Source organism: Leptodactylus fuscus, chromosome 5 (assembly GCF_031893055.1).
Source record: "Leptodactylus fuscus isolate aLepFus1 chromosome 5, aLepFus1.hap2, whole genome shotgun sequence".
NCBI lineage: Eukaryota > Metazoa > Chordata > Amphibia > Anura > Leptodactylidae > Leptodactylus > Leptodactylus fuscus.
The window spans coordinates 18,608,487-18,625,749 of record NC_134269.1 but is presented as its reverse complement, the minus strand read 5'-3'; the positions used below and the strand labels follow the sequence as shown (position 1 = coordinate 18,625,749).

General features: G+C 44.4%; 1 protein-coding gene across 2 annotated transcripts in view; it reads right to left on the bottom strand.

Annotated features, from left to right (window-relative positions):
• The window catches only part of MAST1 (microtubule associated serine/threonine kinase 1), an 86,049-nt gene extending 70,993 nt beyond the window's left edge, over positions 1–15,056 (bottom strand). For both annotated transcript variants that reach the window (XM_075272534.1, XM_075272535.1), the window contains exon 1: positions 14,971–15,056. In XM_075272534.1, coding sequence (XP_075128635.1) covers positions 14,971–15,009 — 39 coding nt within the window. In that variant the 5' untranslated portion in view covers positions 15,010–15,056. The remainder of the gene's footprint in view (positions 1–14,970) is intronic.
• Positions 15,057–17,263: the final 2,207 nt, after the last annotated feature.

The following is a 17,263-nucleotide window of genomic DNA, read 5'->3' as shown; positions in this document are numbered from 1 at the left end:
GTTTCCTTCCAGCTTCCAATCTATGTGTGTACCGAATGTCATGCAAATCTGTGCAGCCATTTTTGCGTGATTGAGGAACAAACATCCAAACATAGGATTATAATATTAGTAGGATGTTTCACCTTCCCAAGCCTCCTCTGTGAAGTGTCAGATTCTTGGACAAGCCCTTTAAGCATGCTGAAGTCCTGGTTTAGAAAAACTATTTCCATACACATTATTAGGGAATGAGTTATTAGATGGGGGGGTCGTCTGTTCAGGACCCTCATCTCTTACCCAAGAATGTCTGGACAACCAGTCCTGTCCTACATTACATACTGATTTCAATGTTCATGATGTAATGCTTCATTTTCCCTGTAGGGGTGCTGCAGGGAAACTGAACACTTACTGCCAGATTACCGCGGATAGCTGGGAATACTGGCAGGGGAGTCTTGGTGATCAGTTTATTGCCAAGGGACTCTTCTAGCAAGAATTGGCCATAGCAGAGAGCCACTTTAATACGAGGAAACCATTTTTAGATGAATGTCAACCATAGTTGAACCATTTTTGTCACAAAAATGAACTTCAAGTGTGTTGGTCTCACAGAGTATGGACCAGTATAAACTAGGATATAAGGGAATGGAAAATCCATTGCAGTAATACATGGTCTTAAAGAATTGATTTCTGGAGATTCATTATACATAGAACTATTGCAGACAACTGTCTTATCTTACTGCTGGATACCACAAGTGCACGCACCTCCATTAATATGATGTGACCCCTGTACGTGACCAGTCTGGTTCCTAATCTCTCTGTGTCCTGCTTTCCTTCCCAATCTGACTCCTAATCCTTCCCTGCCCCGTTCCTCTTCCATCCCTCTTCTGTTGTTCCCCTCCGTTCCTTGCCTACATTTGCAGGATACCTGTGCCAGCAATATTGAGGCGGATATCGATGTGTCCCATACATGTCTCTTAGATAAAAGATACTTCAATATTTGTGTTCTTTGAACCTTTTCCTCCATGTCTTGCCGTGATCTTCTGCAATCCTCCTCCCCCCAACCATCAGTGTTTTTCTATGACAATGAAAGCAAAGACCCAGACTCCCTTGGGGCGAAGAATCACCAAGGCTTCTAGTACTAGTAGCAAAATAGCTTCAGGGAAGCAACAGCTTCTTGTTGTAGAGCGTTTACAGAAATCCTGATGTTTACTGCTTTATGTAGCCAAGGACTACACATGTGCTGGGTGAAGAGGGGTAATACCCAATTTTATATACGTCTTGCACTACAACCATCACTGCAAGGTTACAGTGAAGCAATGGTCTGAGAGGATGAGAGCGGAGAGGTCTATATCAGAGAGCGCTATGATAGCCCTAAGGCTGCACTACTGACACAGGAGCCACTAGTCTGGATAAATTGGGTAACGGAACCATTGCAACACATGGGGCCTGGACATACAGGATGGTAACTGCACTGGATCCAACTTATTTGGGCATTGTATCATGAAGACACTAAACACTATGACATAATGGTGGGCATCAATGGAAAATACTGCATGTGGCATAATGAAACCTAATGTCATCCCAGGACAAGACAACCTCCCAAGAACGCAGTCAGTTGTCCACAATGGCATTGCACCATGTCATCCATGTAGGTACAACATTGTGTCCATGAGGGCTTTAGTTGTTAGGATCCATGGCAGTGCGTCATATACGTGGGCATCGGACAATGTTTGATGTCTTCTGGTGGCCATCCATAGTCAGGACTACCTAGAACTAATATGGCAGTTCTATCAGTTCAGTTGACCCTTCATGTGGTAGGAGACTGACCATGTACTTTAGACAATGTCATAGAATCATAGCAGATAAAGTTGGATAAAGACACCAAGTCGATCAAATCCAACCTATAAATCCACCAAACTCATCCAGAGGAAGACAAGTAAAATCTTATAAGAAAAATACTTCCCCAACTCCAAACTATACTGAGTCCCTGGGACATCCTATCCCAAAAATTTATATTTTCTATCTCAAAAAATCATCTAGACTCCTCTAGAACCCGCACAAGTTATCAGTCATCGCCTCAGTTCCATAGTCCCATTTCTTTACAGTTCTTACTGTAAAGAATCCCCCCCCCTTATTTCCTCTAATTGCAGGGGAGGCCCCTTATCATAGTCACTGGCCTAGTGTAGAAAGATCACTGGAAATGTGAATGGACAGTGCAGAGATGTCTTTGTACATTGTTGTTAGATCTCAACCCGATGTAGTATAATGGCCCCTTCAGTGCCCAATATATAATATAATGGCCCCACAGTGCCTCTATGTATAAAGTAATGGCAAAAGGAAGATGAGCAAACATATGTAGCGTTACTTACCTCCCCTAGGGTCTGTCATGGGTCCCCATCTTCTTCGAGCCTCTTCTAACCTCTTGTATGAGGTTATGTTCCGCTGAGGCCAGAGATAGGTCCTCAGCGGTCAAATGAGTCCTGCTTCATAATACAGATGCTGAACCACATGACCACTAGGGCAATATCACAGGGCTCAGCAGGCCTTGATCTTATACAAGATGTTGGAAGAGACTTGAAGAGAAGGGGACCCACATCAGAGACCAGAGTCAAGGGGAAGGTGAATAACACTGTTCGTTACTCACCTCCTCTGGGCCTCCAATTATTATACTATGTGGTCTGAGGAGACCCTAGAGTATAATAGTGGTTTGTGAGTAGTGAACCCCCTAGACTACCATTCTTGGAGGGGCTTTCACCATGGCATGTACCTCTGGGGATAGCCAGGTGAACCCCCCATGGATACACTGCTCTAATCCATACATTCCCTTAATTACTTTGGTCACCTCCTCTGTATACACTCCAGTTCAGTTATATTTTTCCTATATAAAGGTGCCCAAAATTGGCACAGAATTGTACATATGGCCTGACCAGTGATTTGTAAAGAGGCACAACTATATCCTTGTCGTGAGCATATATTCCTCTTTTAATGCAGCCCATGATTTTACTTGCATTGGCAGCAGCCGCCTGACACTGGTAGCTAAAATTAAGATTACTGTCCACTAATATCCCCATTGTTTTCAGCAGTATTCGTAACCTGTGTTCCTCCTCTGTGATATACTACAATCCTCCCCTGTGATATACTACAATCCTCCCCTGTGATATACTACTATCCTCCCCTGTGATATACTACTATCCTCCCCTGTGATATACTACTATCCTTCTCTGTGATATACTACTATCCTCCTCTGTAATATACTGCTATCCTCCCCTCTGATATACTACTATCCTCCTCTGTAATATACTGCTATCCTCCTCTGTGATATACTACTATCCTCCCCTGTGATATACTACTATCCTCCCCTGTGATATACTACTATCCTCCTCTGTAATATACTGCTATCCTCCTCTGTGATATACTACTATCCTCCTCTGTAATATACTACTATCCTCCTCTGTGATGTACTACTATCCTCCCCTCTAATATACTACTATCCTCCTCTGTGATATACTACTATCCTCCCCTGTGATATACTACTATCCTCTTCTGTGATATACTACTATCCTCCTCTGTAATATACTACTATCCTCCCCTCTAATATACTACTATCCTCCTCTGTGATATACTACTATCCTCCCCTGTGATATACTACTATCCTCTTCTGTGATATACTACTATCCTCCTCTGTAATATACTACTATCCTCCCCTCTAATATACTACTATCCTCCTCTGTAATATACTACTATCCTCCCCTGTGATATACTACTATCCTCTTCTGTGATATACTACTATCCTCCTCTGTGATATACTACTATCCTCCCCTCTAATATACTACTATCCTCCCCTGTGATATACTACTATCCTCCCCTGTGATATACTACTATCCTCCCCTGTGATATACTACTATCCTCCTCTGTAATATACTACTATCCTCCCCTGTGATATACTACTATCCTCTTCTGTGATATACTACTATCCTCCTCTGTAATATACTACTATCCTCCTCTGTGATATACTACTATCCTCCTCTGTGATATACTACTATCCTCCTCTGTAATATACTACTATCCTCCTCTGTAATATACTACTATCCTCCTCTGTGATATACTACTATCCTCCTCTGTGATATACTACTATCCTCCTCTGTGATATACTACTATCCTCTTCTGTGATATACTACTATCCTCCTCTGTAATATACTACTATCCTCCTCTGTGATATACTACTATCCTCCTCTGTGATATACTACTATCCTCCTCTGTAATATACTACTATCCTCCTCTGTAATATACTACTATCCTCCTCTGTGATATACTACTATCCTCCCCTCTAATATACTACTATCCTCCCCTGTGATATACTACTATCCTCCTCTGTAATATACTACTATCCTCCCCTGTGATATACTACTATCCTCCTCTGTGATATACTACTATCCTCCCCTGTGATATACTACTATCCTCTTCTGTGATATACTACTATCCTCCCCTCTGATATACTACTATCCTCCTCTGTAATATACTACTATCCTCCTCTGTAATATACTACTATCCTTCTCTGTAATATACTACTATCCTCCTCTGTAATATACTACTATCCTCCCCTGTGATATACTACTATCCTCCTCTGTGATATACTACTATCCTCCCCTGTGATATACTACTATCCTCTTCTGTGATATACTACTATCCTCCCCTCTGATATACTACTATCCTCCTCTGTAATATACTACTATCCTCCTCTGTAATATACTACCATCCTCCTCTGTAATATACTACTATCCTCCTCTGTAATACACTGCTATCCTCCTCTGTAATATACTGGTATCCTCCCCTCTGATATACTACTATCCTCCTCTGTAATATACTACTATCCTCCTCTGTGATATACTACTATCCTCCTCTGTAATATACTACTATCCTCCTCTGTGATATACTACTATCCTCCTCTGTGATATACTACTATCCTCCTCTGTGATATACTACTATCCTCCTCTGTGATATACTACTATCCTCTTCTGTGATATACTACTATCCTCCCCTCTGATATACTACTATCCTCCTCTGTAATATACTACTATCCTCCTCTGTAATATACTACCATCCTCCTCTGTAATATACTACTATCCTCCTCTGTAATACACTGCTATCCTCCTCTGTAATATACTGGTATCCTCCCCTCTGATATACTACTATCCTCCTCTGTAATATACTACTATCCTCCTCTGTGATATACTACTATCCTCCTCTGTGATATACTACTATCCTCCTCTGTGATATACTACTATCCTCCTCTGTAATATACTACTATCCTCCTCTGTAATATACTACTATCCTCCTCTGTGATATACTACTATCCTCCTCTGTGATATACTACTATCCTCCTCTGTGATATACTACTATCCTCCTCTGTAATATACTACTATCCTCCTCTGTAATATACTACTATCCTCCTCTGTGATATACTACTATCCTCCTCTGTAATATACTACTATCCTCCTCTGTAATATACTACCATCCTCCTCTTTAATATACTACTATCCTCCTCTGTAATATACTACCATCCTCCTCTGTAATATACTACTATCCTCCTCTGTAATATACTACTTTACAGAGCTTAGTATTATCTGCATTCACCCTCTACCAGGTCCTTACTAAAAATATTAAAACGAAAAGGACCCAGAACTGACCCGATAACAAAAGTGAAGGAACTGGGTAATCTTATATAAAAAGAATAGAATGAAGTCAGAAGGACTGCAAAAACTATGAGGTAAGTACAAGGCGCTGCTTCAAAAAGAAGGTGCTTATTAAAAAACAAAAAAAACAAAAGCACAAAAGTACAAAGCGTTCCCACTTCTTCAGGTAAGTTACATATAATATTACAGAATACATACTCTCTAGAGCAGGAAATGACATAAAATCATCAAATTGCAAAGTATTAACCCATAAAAGGCTCAACATACAAAAAATGGGAACATATACAGTACAGACCAAAAGTTTGGACACACATTCTCATTCAAAGAGTTTTCTGTATTTCCATGACTATATAAGTGTGGATTCACACTGAAGGCATCAAAACTATGAAGTAACACACGTGGAATTATATACTTAACAAAAAAGTGTGACACAACTGAAAATCTGTCTTATATTCTCAGTTCTTCAAAGTAGCCAGCTTTTGCTTTGATTCCTGCTTTGCACACTCTTGGCATTCTCTTGATGAGCTTCAAGAGGTAGTCACCTGAAATGGTCTTCTAACAGTCTTGAAGGAGTTCCCAGAGGTACTTAGCACTTGTTGGCCCTTTTGCCTTCACTCTGCGGCCCAGCTCACCCCAAACCATCTCGATTGGGTTCAGGTCTGGTGACTGTGGAGGCCAGGTCATCTGGTGTAGCACCCCATCACTCTCCTTCTTGGTCAGATAGCCCTTACACAGCCTGGAGGTGTTTGGGGTCATTGTCCTGCAGAAAAATAAATGATGGTCCAACTAAACGCAAACCGGATGGAATAGCATGCCGCTGCAAGATGCTGTGGTAGCCATGCTGGTTCAGTATGCCTTCAATTTTGAATAAATCCCCAACAGCAAAGCACCCCCACACCATCACACCTCCTCCCCATGCTTCACAGTGGGAACCAGGCATGTAGAGTCCATCCAGTCACCTTTCTGTGTCGCACAAAGACACGATGGTTGGAACCAAAGATCTCATATTTGGACTCATATTTGGACCATTTCCACTGGTCTAATGTCCATTCCTTGTGTTCTTTAGCCCAGACAAGTCTTTTCTGCTTGTTGCCTGTCCTTAGCAGTGGTTTTCTAGCAGCTATTTTACCATGAAGGCCGGCTGCTGCACAAAGTCTCCTCTTAACAGTTGTTGTAGAGATGTGTCTGCTGCTAGAACTCTGTGTGGCATTGACCTGCTCTCTAATCTGAGCTGCTGTTATCTGAGACAGATGAATTTATCCTCCGCAGCAGAGGTGACTCTTGGTCTTCCTTTCCTGGGCCGGTCCTCATGTCAGCCAGTTTCTTTGTAGCGCTTGATGGTTTTTGCACCTGCACTTGGGGACACTTTCAGAGTTTTCCCAATTTTTCCGACTGACTGACCTTCATTTCTTAAAGTAATGATGGCCACTCGTTCTTCTTGACTTAGCTGCTTTTTTCTTGCCATAATACAAATTCTAACAGTCTATTCAGTAGGACTATCAGCTGTGTATCCACCTGACTTCTGCACAACACAACTGATGGTCCCAACCCCATTTATAAGGCAAGAAATCCCACTTATTAAATCTGACAGGGCACACCTGTGAAGTGAAAACCATTTCAGGTGACTACCTCATGGAGCTCATCAAGAGAATGCCAAGAGTGTGCAAAGCAGGAATAAAAGCAAAAGGAACCAAGAGTAGTGGACTATGTTAGTCACAAAAATTGCAAATATTTGATGTCAGAAAATGGCCAGATAAATTCACACTACAGTGTGTATAGGTCATACTGGTAGCACACTATAAGTCATCAGTATCTGATTGGTTGGGATTGGACACCCAGACCTTTCACAGATCAGTTTCCTGCAGGAGCCGTGCGCTATCAAGATGGAAGGAGCTGGAAGAAGTTCTGTTCCAAAATCTGTCCTTTCTACCTATAGCCAACACCCACAGCGCACCCGACATTTTATATTCTGCACCTGAAATGGAAACTGCGTTATGACTGGTTACTATAGAGGTTTCAAAATTCTGCCGCAAGAAAATCAATTGCACCACGGATGAATTAAAGGGGTTGTCCAGCGATACAACCTCATTAAAGGGTTGCTTCAATGTACTGATGACCTTTGGAGATTCGATACCTGGCACTGCCACCCATCAGCAGGAGTACCAACTACCATAAACACCTGCAAAGCAAGCACCAAGATCCCATCGTTCTGCTCCTTGGATGGACGCATTCACTTCATCAAGTGAGCCTGGACTGCAAAACAGGCAAATACAGGATCCGACCTGAGCTTCTCTCTTGGCTCACTGCCGGATATATGGGCCGATAATATACAGGTGTGTGTATGGGGCATAGAGATGGAACACACAGCTACCACACTTCAACATCTACATCAATGAACTGGCTGCAGCCCTAGAGGCCTCACCAACTCCAGGCCTCACCCTGAATGACTGTAAGGTGAAGTTCCTGCTATACACCGACGACCTCCTACTCCTGGCCCCCACTGAGAAAGACCTCCAAGAAAGCCTGTCAGTGCTGGAAAAATTCAGCACCACATGGGCCTTACCCATCAACCAGAAGAAGACCAAAGTCATGGTATTCCAGAAGAAGGGCCACAATAAAGCCTCCACCACCCCACAATTCACACTGAACGGCTCCACACTGGAGAAAACCAACAGCTACACCTACCTGGGGCTGGAGCTCAGCCAATCAGGAAGCTTCAAAGTAGCAATAGAAACCCTGAAAGCAAAAGCCTGCAGAACCTTCTACGCCATCAGAAGACAACTGTATCACCTCAAACCACCAGTGAGGGTCTGGATGAAGATATTTGACACAGTCATCACCCCGATCCTTCTCTATGGCAGCGAGGTTTGGGGCCCAGCCACCTACCCAGACCAGTCAAAGTGGGATTCCAGCCCAACAGAGAACTTCCACCTGGAGTTCTGCAAGTACCTGCTCCATGTCCATCGCAACACCACCAACATGGCCTGCAGGGCAGAGCTAGGCAGGCTCCCCTTATGGCTCACCGTGCAGAAGAGGGCACTATCATTCTGGACTCACATACAGGGCAGCAGTCCTGGCTCTTACCACCACCAAGCCTGGCTGAGCCACAGAGCCCCGAGAAAAACTGATACCCCCCAACCAAGCATCGGCCATCTGCCAAGCCAAAACCCCCAACATGCCCTGAACAAGGCTCAAATAAAAGGAGCCATTGAGAGAGACAAAGAGCGGTACATCGAGGAATGGAGAAGCGCAATAAATAACTCCAAGAAACTCACTGTGTACCAGTCACTGCAAAGAGACTACACCATGGCCACCTACCTGGAGAGAATACGCCACCCCAAGCACAGACAGACCCTGAGCCGGTACAGACTGAGCGCCCACAACCTGGAGATGGAGACGGGGTGACACAGGCAGACGTACAAGCCACGGGAGAACAGACTGTGCCAGCACTGTGACCAGGGGGCCCTAGAAGACGAGACCCACTTCCTGCTACACTGCACCAAATACTCAGCTTTGAGGGCCGTCTACTACCAAAGACTCTCTGCCCACATCCCAGACTTCATATCTGCAGACGAGAAGAGGAAACTCTACATCCTACTGGGAGAAGAAGAGGCCACTGTGGAGATCGCTGCCCAATACGTGTCCAGCTGTCACCAAACAAGAGGAAGATGAGACTCCACGGACTGTTATACCCCAAATCAACCATCCCCCCATAAACACCACTCCCCCCCCCCCGACTCCAACTCCCACCCACACTTTACTAGCTTTGGCAATGCCAAATATCTATTCGGACGTGCCAATAAAGTCTATTTGATTTGATCACTGACAGAGTGCCCAGCCGTGTGCATGAGGCCTTAAAGTCAGGCTGTCACAAGGGAGCGATGATTTATTCTTAGACATTATTGCACATCGTGCAGATGGGAACCACATGAATGGGTTTGGGGTGTTGTCTAGTGATGTCAATAATGAATGTCATGATATGTCTAGGGCTATACTGCGACTATGGCTGAGACACATCACATGGCCAAAGACTGCGGTGGTGCTATCATCATCATAAGTAATAAAAGAGAAGGCTGTCACGGTGCCATTAGCAAATTGCTGTGACACTAAGACTGCATTATACTGTGTGGGGACCACTAAGGTGGTATTATACAGGGTGTGGGGGACACTAAGGTGGTATTATACTGTGATGGGGACACTAAGGTGGTATTATACTGTGTGGGAGACACTAAGGTGGTATTATACTGTGTGGAGGACACTAAGGTGGTATTATACTGTGTGTGGGGGACACTAAGGTGGTATTATACTGTGTGGGGGACACTAAGGTGGTATTATACAGGGTGTGGGGGACACTAAAGTGGTATTATACTGTGTGGGGGACACTAAGGTGGTATTATACTGTGACGGGGACACTAAGGTGGTATTATACTGTGACGGGGACACTAAGGTGGTATTATACTGTGTGGGGAACACTAAGGTGGTATTATACTGTGTGTGGGACACTAAGGTGGTATTATACTGTGTGGGGAACACTATGGTGGTATTATACTGTGTGTGGGGGACACTAAGGTGGTATTATACTGTGTGGGGGACACTAAGGTGGTATTATACTGTGATGGGGACACTAAGGTGGTATTATACTGTGTGGGAGACACTAAGGTGGTATTATACTGTGTGGAGGACACTAAGGTGGTATTATACTGTGACGGGGACACTAAGGTGGTATTATACTGTGTGTGGGGGACACTAAGGTGGTATTATACTGTGTGGGAGACACTAAGGTGGTATTATACTGTGTGTGGGGGACAATAAGGTGGTATTATACTGTGTAGGGGACACTAAGGTGGTATTATACTGTGTGTGGGGGACACTAAGGTGGTATTATACTGTGTGGGGGACACTAAGGTGGTATTATACTGTGTGGGGGACACTAAGGTGGTATTATACTGTGACGGGGACACTAAGGTGGTATTATACTGTGTGTGGGGGACACTAAGGTGGTATTATACTGTGTGGGAGACACTAAGGTGGTATTATACTGTGTGTGGGACACTAAGGTGGTATTATACTGTGTGAGGGGACACTAAGGTGGTATTATACTGTGTGGGGGACACTAAGGTGGTATTATACTGTGTGAGGGGACACTAAGGTGGTATTATACTGTGTGAGGGGACATTGAGGTGGCATTATACTGTGTGTGGGGAACACTAAGGTGATATTATACTGTGTGGGGGAACACTAAGGTGGTATTATACTGTGTGTGGAGGACTAAGGTGGTATTATACTGTGTGTGGGGGGACACTAATGGGGTATTATGCTGTGGGGGGACACTAAGGTGGTATTATACTGTGTGGGGGACACTAAGGTGGTATTATACTGTGTGGGGAACACTAAGGTGGTATTATACTGTGAGTGAGGGGACACTAAGGTGGTATTATACTGTGAGTGAGGGGACACTAAGGTGGTATTATACTGTGTGGGGGACATTAAGGTGGCATTATACTGTGTGTGGGAAACACTAAGGTGGTATACTGTGTGTGGGGAACACTAAGGTGGTATTATACTATGTGCGGAGGACTAAGGTGGTATTATACTGTGTGTGGGGGATACTAATGGGGTATTATGCTGTGGGGGATGCTAAGGTGGTATTATACTGTGTGTGGGGATACTAACATGGTATTATACTGTGTGTGGGACACCAAAGTGGTACTATACTGTGTGGGGGAGACCACTAAGGCTGCATTATAGTGTGTGGAGTCCACTAAAGTTGCATTGTAGTGTGCGGGATCAATAAGGCTGCATTATACTGTGTAGGGAACATTACATGATATTATACTGTGTGGGGGACACTAAGGCAGCAATGCAATGTGTGGGGGACACTAAGGTGGTATTATACTGTGTGGGGGGAACACTAAGGTGGTATTATACTGTGTGTGGAGGACTAAGCTAGTATACTGTGTGTGTGGGACACTAATGGGGTATTATGCTGTGGAGGGACACTAAGGTGGTATTATACTGTGTGGGGGACACTGAGGTGGTATTATACTGTGTGGGGGGACACTAACATGGTATTATACTGTGTGTGGGACATCAAAGCGGTACTATACCGTGTGGGAGAGACCACTAAGGCTGCATTATAGTGTGTGGAGTCCACTAAAGTTGCATTATAGTGTGCGGGATCAATAAGGCTGCATTATACTGTGTAGGGAACATTACATGATACTGTGTGGGGGACACTAAGGCAGCAATGCAATGTGTGGGGGACACTAAGGTGGTATTATACTGTGTGTGGGGCCACTAAGGCTACACTATACTGTGCGCGGACCACATAAATGACATAGAACTGTTTGGGGGGCACTTAGAGGCATTATACTGTGTGGGGGACACTACAAAACATTACACTATGTATAGGCCACTAAGGGGTCCTCATACTGTGTGGGGACCACTAGGGCGCATCTAAGTGTGTGTGGGGCCGAATAAGGGATAATTACAATGTTTGGGGGCACACAAAGACCAGACAAGTTGAAGGGGGAATTGGATAGGGTAGCGGCATGGCTGAACAAATCAGCTGTGGCCTGAATCATCCCCTTTCCAAAATCTGGCATACGCCCTGGCCACACACATATATTACTAGCCGAGCCACTACCTTAAAAGCATCACATCACCATATATCAATCTGCACAATGCAAACAAAGCTAGACTAGACAGCGATGCTATGTAGGAGGTGCGCTGTATCCCACAATGCATTGCACACTCATAAATAAGCATCATAGCAAGGAGTCAGCCAGCCATTAGGCAACCATAGGGGTATACAGGGAGAGGGAATACATAAGTCAACGTCTATCATCCCACAATGCATTGCACGGCCTGGGCCTATATAACCCAGGATGCATAGCAAGGAGCCGGAGCATTACTCAGTGACACATTAGGATACGGTGGTTTCCTAGCAACAGACAGCAGAGAGAGCGTATATTATAGGCAGGGTATAATACTACACAAGGAAATGCAGGAGCCGGGTATACGAGACTTGTATATACAGCAACGATAGGGGTGTGACGGGAGAAACGGGGCCGTCTATACAGGTAAAGGAACCCGGGCCATTATTTTGCTACACAACTACACCCACTAGGCCCTCTAAGTAAGAGGGATGGAAACAGCTTCACACCTATGCCCCTCCCCTCTGTGAGCTCTCAGCCAATCAGTATAGAGTCAGGGTCACATGACACAAAGCTCGGTAGATCTGACCCCCAAAAAACAGGAAGTGGTCAGATTCAGGAAAACTTTCTAAGCCCCCTGAAAACTATCACTAAATAATTAAAAGGATACAATAATCCCAAAAATAACTTTGGTTTTTTAAAGGACATCATATATATAAGCGAACATAGGAAAACCATGCTTGGTAACACTTCCCCTTTAATTAAAGGGGTATACCAATACCTCAATTTTATGACTTATAAACAGGACTACATCCGTCCTTAAGACAATAAATAAGAATTGAGGAGAGAAATATTCATTCATGTCATAGCAAGTCATAATCATGTGACGGCAATGTGAAGTTATACATGTCTAAAGCGTATAAAATTATATGTAATAACCTCAAGTAGTCACAGGGGCGGGGATTCTGACTAGTCACACCTCCCGAATGCGATCCCCCTTACCGCCTCCATCTTGTGATGTCATAAGGGTGATGTCAATGTCACCCAGGAGGTGAGGTTAGCCAGGAAACGGGGTGACTATGCTGAAGCTGCTCCCCGCCCCTCTGACTACTTAGGCCCTACTGGGGCCCAAAGCCTGGGGGCCAAACGTCTCTCTGCCACATGAAATATAACATGCAAAATAACACCAGGCAACAATGGGGCCCCATTACAGATGTTGCCTTGGGGCCCAATAACATCAAGTTACAACTATGAGGGAGAAGATAAAGGAAGAGGTATACAGCTATATGGAATAATAAAGGAGGAGATACAGGGGGGATTTATGGAGTAATAGGGGGAGATATAGGGGAGGATATATGGAGTAATAGGAGGAGATACAGGGGGGATATATGGAGTAATAGGAGGAGATATAGGAAGAGGATATATGGAGTAATAGGAGGAGATATAGGGGAGGATATATGGAGTAATAGGAGGAGATATAGGGAAGGATATATGGAGTAATAGGGGGAGATATAGGGGAGGATATAGGGAGTAATAGGAGGAGATATAGGGGAGGATATATGGAGTAATAGGCAGAGATATAGGGGAGGATATATGGAGTAATAGGAGGAGATATAGGAGAGGATATATGGAGTAATAGGAGGAGATATAGGGGAGGATATATGGAGTAATAGGAGGAGATATAGGGAGAGGATATATGGAGTAATAGGGGGAGATATAGGGAGGATATATGGAGTAATAGGAGGAGATATAGGGAGGATATATGGAGTAATAGGCAGAGATATAGGGGAGGATATATGGAGTAATAAGAGGAGATATAGGGGAGGATATATGGAGTAATAGGAGGAGATATAGGGGAGGATATATGGAGTAATAAGAGGAGATATAGGGGAGGATATATGGAGTAATAAGAGGAGATATGGGAAGTGGATATATATGGAGTAATAGAAGGACATATAGGGAGGGGACATATGGAATAATATGAGCTATAGGGAGATGATATATGGAGAAGATGTATGGAGTAATAGTAGGATATATAGGGAGAGAATATATGGAATCATAGAAGGAGATACAGGGAAGGAAGGAAGTAGGAATATATATAGAAAATGGATATATGGAGTAATAGGAGGAGATCTAGGCAGGGGATATATAAAATAATATTCAGAAATATAGGTAGCGACTATATGGAGAGGATGTACAGAGTAATAGTAGGATATACAGGGAGGGAATATATGGAGTAATAGGAGGAGATATAAGGAAGGGATCTATGGAGTAATAGGAGGAGATATAGGGGAGTATATACGGAGTATTAGGAGGCCATATAGGCAGACCTTACACTGAGAATAACAAGGGACTGCAGGGAGTGACAGCACATGTGTGTATAATATGACAGGTACATAACACAATCCCATATGTGCTACATGTAGGTACGGCCACTGTAAAGAGGAGGAGGTGAGGGAGGGGGAGCAAGTCGGATGGAGGGAGGAGTACTGCTATAGGGTGGCAGTGAAGATATGTCAGAAGAGAGAAATGATGGAGCATTACAGTAAATCCACCAGGAGATTACAGATTTGCACAGTAAAGTGACAGCCAAAAAAACCCACACACATAAAAGTGTAATAAAGCCGAGCCTATAGCAAGCCCCGTACCTGCAGCCTCCTGCGTCTGATGATGGCAGAATCATCCATGTCATATGGAGAGTGCGGAACAGAGAGAATGAGACAGGGAGGGGGGAAGAGACAGGCAGGGAAGGAGAGAGGGAGCGAGAGAGGGAGGAGAAGAGAGAGGAGGGAGGGGAGGAGGATGGCACACTGCTATACACTAATACATCAACACAAAAGATCAGCTACCTCCTGTGTCACCGAGGGAGGGGAGACCCCGACTATATACTGATCAATCCACAGGACAGACACCGGGATATGGGACAGGTAGTGATAGACAGTATATATACTGTACACTACATGATGGAGGGAGCTGTCCCTGGTGCTGACACCGGCCCGACTACTACATGGAGAGAAATCACACTGTACTGTGTAATATATATATATACTGATACTAACCATACTGTACTGTATCTATATACTGATAATATATATACTGTACCGTATAATGATATATCTATACACTGATAATATATATACTGTACTGTATAATGATATATCTATACACTGATAATATATATACTGTACTGTATAATGTAGTATCTATACACTGATAATATATATACTGTACTGTATAATGATATATCTATACACTGATAATATATATACTGTACTGTATAATGTAGTATCTATACACTGATAATATATATACTGTATAGAGATGAGCAAACACTAAAATGTTCGAGGTTCGAAATTCGATTCGAACAGCCGCTCACTGTTCGAGTGTTCGAATGGGTTTCGAACCCCATTATAGTCTATGGGGAACATAAACTCGTTAAGGGGGAAACCCAAATTCGTGTCTGGAGGGTCACCAAGTCCACTATGACACCCCAGGAAATGATACCAACACCCTGGAATGACACTGGGACAGCAGGGGAAGCATGTCTGGGGGCATAAAAGTCACTTTATTTCATGGAAATCCCTGTCAGTTTGCGATTTTCGCAAGCTAACTTTTCCCCATAGAAATGCATTGGCCAGTGCTGATTGGCCAGAGTACGGAACTCGACCAATCAGCGCTGGCTCTGCTGGAGGAGGCGGAGTCTAAGATCGCTCCACACCAGTCTCCATTCAGGTCCGACCTTAGACTCCGCCTCCTCCGGCAGAGCCAGCGCTGATTGGCCGAAGGCTGGCCAATGCATTCCTATGCGAATGCAGACTTAGCAGTGCTGAGTCAGTTTTGCTCAACTACACATCTGATGCACACTCGGCACTGCTACATCAGATGTAGCAATCTGATGTAGCAGAGCCGAGGGTGCACTAGAACCCCTGTGCAAACTCAGTTCACGCTAATAGAATGCATTGGCCAGCGCTGATTGGCCAATGCATTCTATTAGCCCGATGAAGTAGAGCTGAATGTGTGTGCTAAGCACACACATTCAGCACTGCTTCATCACGCCAATACAATGCATTAGCCAGTGCTGATTGGCCAGAGTACGGAATTCGGCCAATCAGCGCTGGCCAATGCATTCTATTAGCCCGATGAAGTAGAGCTGAATGTGTGTGCTAAGCACACACATTCAGCACTGCTTCATCAAGCCAATACAATGCATTAGCCAGTGCTGATTGGCCAGAGTACGGAATTCGGCCAATCAGCGCTGGCTCTGCTGGAGGAGGCGGAGTCTAAGGTCGGACCTGAATGGAGACTGGTGTGGAGCGATCTTAAACTCCGCCTCCTCCAGCAGAGCCAGCGCTGATTGGCCGAATTCCGTACTCTGGCCAATCAGCGCTGGCCAATGCATTCTATTAGCCCGATGAAGTAGAGCTGAATGTGTGTGCTAAGCACACACATTCAGCACTGCTTCATCACGCCAATACAATGCATTAGCCAGTGCTGATTGGCCAGAGTACGGAATTCGGCCAATCAGCGCTGGCTCTGCTGGAGGAGGCGGAGTCTAAGATCGCTCCACACCAGTCTCCATTCTGGTCCGACCTTAGACTCCGCCTCCTCCGGCAGAGCCAGCGCTGATTGGCCGAAGGCTGGCCAATGCATTCCTATGCGAATGCAGACTTAGCAGTGCTGAGTCAGTTTTGCTCAACTACACATCTGATGCACACTCGGCACTGCTACATCAGATGTAGCAATCTGATGTAGCAGAGCCGAGGGTGCACTAGAACCCCTGTGCAAACTCAGTTCACGCTAATAGAATGCATTGGCCAGCGCTGATTGGCCAATGCATTCTATTAGCCCGATGAAGTAGAGCTGAATGTGTGTGCTAAGCACACTCATTCAGCACTGCTTCATCACGCCAATACAATGCATTAGCCAGTGCTGATTGGCCAG